The sequence below is a fragment of the Halichoerus grypus genome, chromosome 2, assembly GCF_964656455.1.
Source record: "Halichoerus grypus chromosome 2, mHalGry1.hap1.1, whole genome shotgun sequence".
NCBI classification, from domain to species: Eukaryota; Metazoa; Chordata; class Mammalia; order Carnivora; family Phocidae; genus Halichoerus; species Halichoerus grypus.
Window position 1 is genome coordinate 189,948,760 of NC_135713.1, and position 6,641 is coordinate 189,955,400.

A 6,641-nucleotide genomic window follows, 5' to 3' on the forward strand; every position below is an offset into this window, starting at 1 on the left:
ATGTTAATATTAAAAGCAGCTGAGCAGAGGGGAAACAAGCCTAGGCAGTTCTACTATCAAACTGTGCCGCTTTGGAGAAGTCACTGCCCTTCTCTAGAGCTGCATGAGAAGACTTCTCGGGGCTCTAAACGGTAAGGATTTTTAGGATAATGGTAAGGGACTGGCTGATCAGCAGCATCCCTCCCGCCTCTCCGAAGAGGCGTCCGGAACCTTTCTGCTGTGCTTTTTGCCCGGACGTGCCGAAGCGGAGGCCGGAAGTCCTTTGCCCGGAGGTTCCGGGTTTCCTGGGCTACTACAATGGCGATGAGTTTCGAGTGGCCGTGGCAGTATCGCTTCCCGCCCTTCTTTACGTGAGGCTCAGACCCCGAGAAGCCCCGCTGTGCCTCCCTCCCCTGCCCCGGACCCCGGGCTCAGCCCTGATGCTTCAGATGGGGAGGGGGAGAAAGGACCCGGTCGCCACCACCCTCAGTCTCCCACTTTGTCCCCCAGACGCGCCTCCGGCAAGTGCTGCCTCGCGCTCTCTCACGCCCTCTAATTCTGCGCCCCACCCCCTTCACCCGGCAGGTTGCAGCCGAACGTGGACACTCGGCAGAAGCAGCTGGCCGCCTGGTGCTCGCTGGTCCTGTCCTTCTGCCGCCTGCACAAACAGTCCAGCATGACGGTGATGGAAGCTCAGGAGAGCCCGCTCTTCAACAACGTGAAGCTACAGCGTATCCTCCCTCAGGCTCTTCCACAGCCCACACACATGCACTTCCACGCTTTCCCACATGCCCAGATTTCACGCCCCGCTTCACCCACCGTAGGCAGATTCCCACCCAAACTGGACTTGGGAAAGAGCTAGTATGTGTTAGCTGACTTCCATTTTATCCCCAAACCCCAATGCAAATGCAGCCTCAAACCCTCTTGTCCTAGCCAGTGACAAGTACCCAGGTGTCATTCAGGTCTTAGAATCTCTGCCCTGAAGCCAAGTCCCAAGCTTTTCAACCCAAGCCCTTTTGACTCTGAATCTCCTGTCCTCTTACTGAGTGAAGCTCAAACTCTGGTACTACCTTTAGGAATTTTCTCCACCTACTCTCTTCCTCCCAGGAAGTAAAGGTCATTTGTTTTTGCTGCCTGATTCATACCTAAAGTATCTGTGGAGAAAGTCTGAAGGAAGGAGAGAGGACAGAGGGTGACAGATGATAGTACTGTTCATTTCTAAAGCTCTTCCCTTTAATTGGACTAGTTTTTTCCCTTTCTCCCCCCAATATCCAGGAAATGCCAATTTATAGCCTGTTGGGGAATTGCACATATATGTATGTGGGAGGGAGAGGAAGGGGACAGATGGTTTTCAACATGACACTGGCCCTGAGAATTTTTATCCCACCCAACTCAGTCCATCAGTGCCCTTCCCTTAACTCTAAACCAGGGAAGCTCCCTGTGGAATCAATCCAGGTTGTATTAGAGGAACTAAGGAAGAAAGGTGGGTTCAGGTCCTCAGATTTCCTTATTTTTCCTCCTGCTTGGGTTTTCCTGAGGGCAGATTGGCACAAGTCTTTGCTTTTTTTTTTTTTTAAGATTTTATTTTTTATTTTTTAAATTTAATTTAATTTTTTTGAAGATTTTTTATTTATTTGACAGAGAGAAACAAAGCGAGAGAAGGAACACAAGCAGGGGGAGTGGGAGAGGGAGAAGCAGGTTTCCTGCTGAGCAGGGAGCCCGATGTGGGGCTTGATCCCAGGAGCCTGGGATCATGACCTGAGCTGAAGGCAGCCGCTTAACGACTGAGCCACCCAGGCGCCCCTTTAAGATTTTATTTTATTTTATTTTATTTATTTTATTATTTTTTTTTTTTTAAGATTTTATTTATTTGACAGAGAGAGACACAGCGAGAGAGGGAACACAAGCAGGGGGAGCGGGAGAGGGAGAAGCAGGCTTCCCGTGGAGCAGGGAGCCCGATGTGGGGCTTGATCCCAGGACCCTGGGATCATGACCTGAGCCGAAGGCAGACGCTTAACGACTGAGCCACCCAGGCGCCCCTTTAAGATTTTATTTTATTTTATTTTATTTATTTTATTATTTTTTTTTTTTAAAGATTTTATTTATTTGACAGAGAGAGACACAGCGAGAGAGGGAACACAAGCAGGGGGAGCGGGAGAGGGAGAAGCAGGCTTCCCGTGGAGCAGGGAGCCCGATGTGGGGCTTGATCCCAGGACTCTGGGATCATGACCTGAGCTGAAGGCAGCTGCCTAACAACTGAGCCACCCAGGCACCCCTAAGATTTTATTTTTAAGTAATCTTTATAGCCTATGTGGGGCTCAAACCCACAACCTCAAGATCAAGAGTCACCCACTCCACAGCTGTACCAGCCAGGTGCCCCACAAGTATTTGCTTTTAACAACGTTTTTCTCTCCCCTGGCTTGGAGCCCATAGTGTTCTGTACAGTAGATAGTCCAATTCCCCGGGTCCTTTTTCCCTATTGGTATTCACCATTGAAATCTCTCCATCTGTGTTCTGAGACCTGGAGAGAGGTAGAAGGAGAATTGGTACATTGCAGATAGTAATAATAAAACATCTTGAATTTCCGTTCCTGAAAGCTGAGTCTCTTCCACTGTGTTCCACCTTGGTTTTGCCTTCTGTCCCTTCTTAGCATAAGATGCTTTCATAAGTATCTGTTTCGCAGGGAACCTGGAGTGGTTGGATAAGAACAAGTCTAGCTTCCTGATCATGTGGCGAAGGCCAGAAGAATGGGGGAAGCTCATCTATCAGTGGGTGAGACTATTCTGCCATGGTGATCCATGGCAGAGAATCGTATCTATGTTCAGCAGATACCTGGTGTTCCCAGGTCTAGACTGAGCAAAGTGGGAAGGGGCAAAAAGAGGAAGTATACGTCTTCCAGGCAAGCCTCTTTCAGTGACTCAATTTCCCTGGCTGTATAGAACTTCCCTGCCTTTGACTGTAGGAGGCGAGAGGCTACATGAGGCCATGTTTGGAGAATGCAGTGCTGGGAACCATGAGTACTATTGTTGGCTGGAGTCTCTGGCCACAGAAGATAAATGAGGAAAGGAAGGAAAAAAAAAAGCCTGGGCCCTTCCCCCTCTGCGCCCTTTGGGGTTGTCTGCCATATGAATGAGACATTCTGAACCGGTGTGGGTGTGGGGACAAACTCTCTGCACCACAAGCCCTAAACTTTCCCAGGGGAGAGAAGAGGGGAAGAAGCATCAACAACCCAAATATAACAAACTCATGCCACCTATTCCTGAACAGGAAAACAGAATGAGAGGTCACTGCTCAGACATGTGAAGGCCTGTGGTTTAGTGGTTCCGTGTATGTGTGTACACGTATAAATATAGCACCTGTGGGGTTTGCGGTGTTTAGGCCACTCCTGCCGGGGTGACAGTGAGCCTGGGTTTGGGAATAAGTGCCATTCCTGGGTCAGATAGGTGGAGCTGGTGAGCTCACCTTCTCCCAGGAGATTTCCGGTCCTTATTCAATGCCTGTTTTCTGTGTCCATAGGTTTCCAGGAGTGGCCAGAACAACTCCGTGTTCACCCTATATGAACTGACCAATGGGGACGACACAGAGGATGAGGGTAATGCTTCTCCCTTCCCCCCAGTTTTGTCATCTGAATCCTCTCCAGTCCTTGTTTGACCGTTAGACTTCCCATCCCTGCCTCTGAATTCCAAATACTACATAATACAAGGCCTCTTAACCCATGTCCAAGGTTTCCCTAAACCACCTGAATTTATATGCAAAATACTCCCAGGTTTTGTCTGTGGGATGTATGTGCATTTTTCTAGGGATAGAGTCTATATTAAAAGATTTTCAAGGGCATCTGTGACCGATGAAAAGTTAAGAATTACTGGTGTAGATGCCGAATGAGGAACTGGGGCGGGAGATTAAGCCGAAAATCTCATTCCTTGCTGACACAGGCCTTTCTTTCACCCTTTATACTTATAGAGGGCTCAAGATTTGTGGGCATCCGCTGAAGGGATTGGGCCAACACCCCCATCCCCACCCCCAGGCCTTTTAAATACTTTGGTTTCTGGCCAGGCAAGGATTTGTATACTGTTTGATTTTTATATAGTGTAAATATATTCTTAGCTCTTTTATCTCTGGCTTCATATTCTGATCCCCAGGATCACCAAAAGTTACAATCTCAGCTGGGGAAAAAAGGGCACCTCCCCTTTCTGCCAGGCCCTGGCTGCCATAACAAAGTTTAGAGCTCTTGGCTGTTCCCCCCTGCCCTGCAGGCCTCTGCTTGCTACTCCCACCATCACCCCATGACTTCAGTGCTGCAGCCTTGCCCAGCCCACCACTCATGCTGGGCAAAGCTGGAGGCTTCCTCAGAAAGCAAGCTCCCTGACTCAAGAGGTAGGCCCCCGTAGGGGGTGAGGTGTGTGAACCTGTTAGGGCTTGCCACCTGCTTCTCACCTCTCCCTGCAGTATCTTGCCATATCTCCAGATACTCAGCTGGCCCTTGGCTCCCAGCCTTGTTCCTTTTAACTAGGAAAGGGCAGATACCCATGCTGGACTTTAACAGTCTCCTGGTCAGAGGTATGGCTTCACTTCTTTGTGTTAGGACAGGTGCTCCTGATGGGTACCAGTGTGCAACTAGGGTCAGAATCCAGTGACAAGGACCTTGACCTTCCTAGGCTTCACTGTCCCCCACTCTGTGGCCCACAAGCAGGTGGTGTCATTCTTGTACATCAGACACTCATGGCATGGGGGTGGGGGATACATGTGAGGGTTGAGTCTGACAGAAGAACCTGGAAGGGGAGAATAAGCATGAACTCTCATTTCACGCTGATTGAGGCTTTCTTTCACCCCTTACTCTGAGGAGTTCCCGGGAAGGGTTGACGGCAGCTGCCGCAGTATAGATGGCACACGGCCCCCCTAGCCTCGAGGTCTCAGCTTCCGGCTAGACTCTTCTCCTCAGGGGCCTTGGGCCCCCAGGAGCTGAGTGTCCCTGACCGCCCACCTCTCCCTCCAGAGTTCCACGGGCTGGATGAAGCAACCCTCCTCCGGGCTCTGCAGGCACTACAACAGGAGCACAAGGCTGAGATCATCACCGTCAGCGAAGGCCGAGGCGTCAAGTTCTTCTAGCAGACACCTGTCTCCTTCTCCTTCTTACCTCCCACCCTTCCAGGGCTTTCAAAGGGAGACAGACCCAGTGATCCCACAGACGGGATCTGTGACTCCACCAGACTCAAAAGGGCTCCAGTCCAGGGATGAGGCTTCCCACTTACTCCGTGTGTGTGTCTCTGGGGAAGGGTGAGGCTGAGGCGCCGGGGAGAAGAGATGTGCTTCTCTTTGCCCCACCTCCTCTCCCATCCTAGACTGTCCCTGAGCCAGGGTCTGTAAACCTTTAACTCCACATGTGTTCACACACGTAAGTACATACACACACGCGCCTGCACAAGCTTCTGTCTCTCCCCCTTCCCACCCCTTTAGCTGCTATTGCCTCCCCTCTCAGGCTGGTGCTGGATCCTTCCTAGGGGATGGGAGAAGCCCTGGCTGCAGGCAGCCTTCCAGGCAATATGAAGATAGGAGGCCCAGGAAGGGGCCTGGCAGTGAGAGGCCAGGCTGGACACTGATTTATGATATTAAAAAGCTCAACCCCACTTGCCTGCCTGCTGTTGGAAGTTACTACTGGAATGGGCATGGGGAGAGCTGCGAAGTGTTGCCCCCTGAGTGAATCCCAGCCTAGGAGAGGGGAGAGGCCTTTGGCCTTTGTAAATGAAAAGGTCCTCCAGTGCTGGCAGGCTCCAGTGAGCCTGTGGTTTTACATCTGCTGGGTGGGCTGTGTGGGGGAGTGCTGATGGAACACAGCTTGGGGACAGACTTTCTTTCTCTGAATTGGAGCAACTTAATGGCTTCCCCTTCCCTCACCATCTCCCCCCATGAAAGTCCTGAACCACTCTGAAGCCTCTCCCTCCATCCTTCTGGTCTGGGTGGGGTAGTTGAGGCCAAGGGGAGCTGAAGGGGTGTAAACCGGATATGGGCTTTGGTTTATTGGGAACTTTGGCAAACAGAAGGAGGAAGGAGAGCCCACATAGCAAAAACAGCTACTGTGGCCAGGGCCAGGCTGCGGCCAAGGTAGGGGAGGTGGAGGGTATGGGTGACCGGGTCCTTGGCTTGGGGGAGGGGCTTGCCCTGGGGTGCGCACACCCATCCCTGTGCAGCCTAGAGGGACAGCGGCTTGGGAGAAAACTAGACCGTTCCCCTGACCTATGTTTTGTCGGCCTGGGGCTACCCCGGGCAAACAGGAGGGGGTGGCGCTACCTTATCTGGGGCGTGCAGGCCGGTGGTAACCTTCCCTTGTACCACCCCCCTTTCTAGGGCCCGAGAGCCGCGGTCACGTTTCCTCTCCCAGTCCCAGCATCGTGCCTCCCCCACCCCCCGCTCCCAAACAGGTTTGCGCCCTCAGTGCGGGAGGACACACCTCCGTCTCGCACCCGGTCCGCCTCGGAATGAGCCTGCAGGCGGGTGCGCCTAGAGGCGAGGGAGGGGAGGGCCTGCGGCCGGGGGCGGGGCGGCTGAGGTGAGGGGCTGCGCACCCGGCTCCGCGCGCGCGCGGCTGGCCGCTCCGAGGGGGCGGCCCTGGGTTGGGGGGGTGGGGGGGGGCGGGGAGGCCGGGGGGCGGGGCCGGGGCGGAGCTG

At 52.8% G+C, this 6,641-nt stretch overlaps 1 protein-coding gene across 1 annotated transcript; it reads left to right on the plus strand.

Moving 5' to 3' along the window:
• Positions 1 to 5,603, plus strand: VPS25 (vacuolar protein sorting 25 homolog). Its single transcript, XM_036095450.2, has 6 exons — positions 1 to 350; positions 565 to 710; positions 1,409 to 1,462; positions 2,663 to 2,751; positions 3,496 to 3,571; positions 4,973 to 5,603. Exons 1-6 carry the CDS (start codon positions 298 to 300, stop codon positions 5,083 to 5,085), a joined length of 531 nt encoding a protein of 176 aa, XP_035951343.1. The 5' UTR covers positions 1 to 297; the 3' UTR covers positions 5,086 to 5,603.
• Positions 5,604 to 6,641: the final 1,038 nt, after the last annotated feature.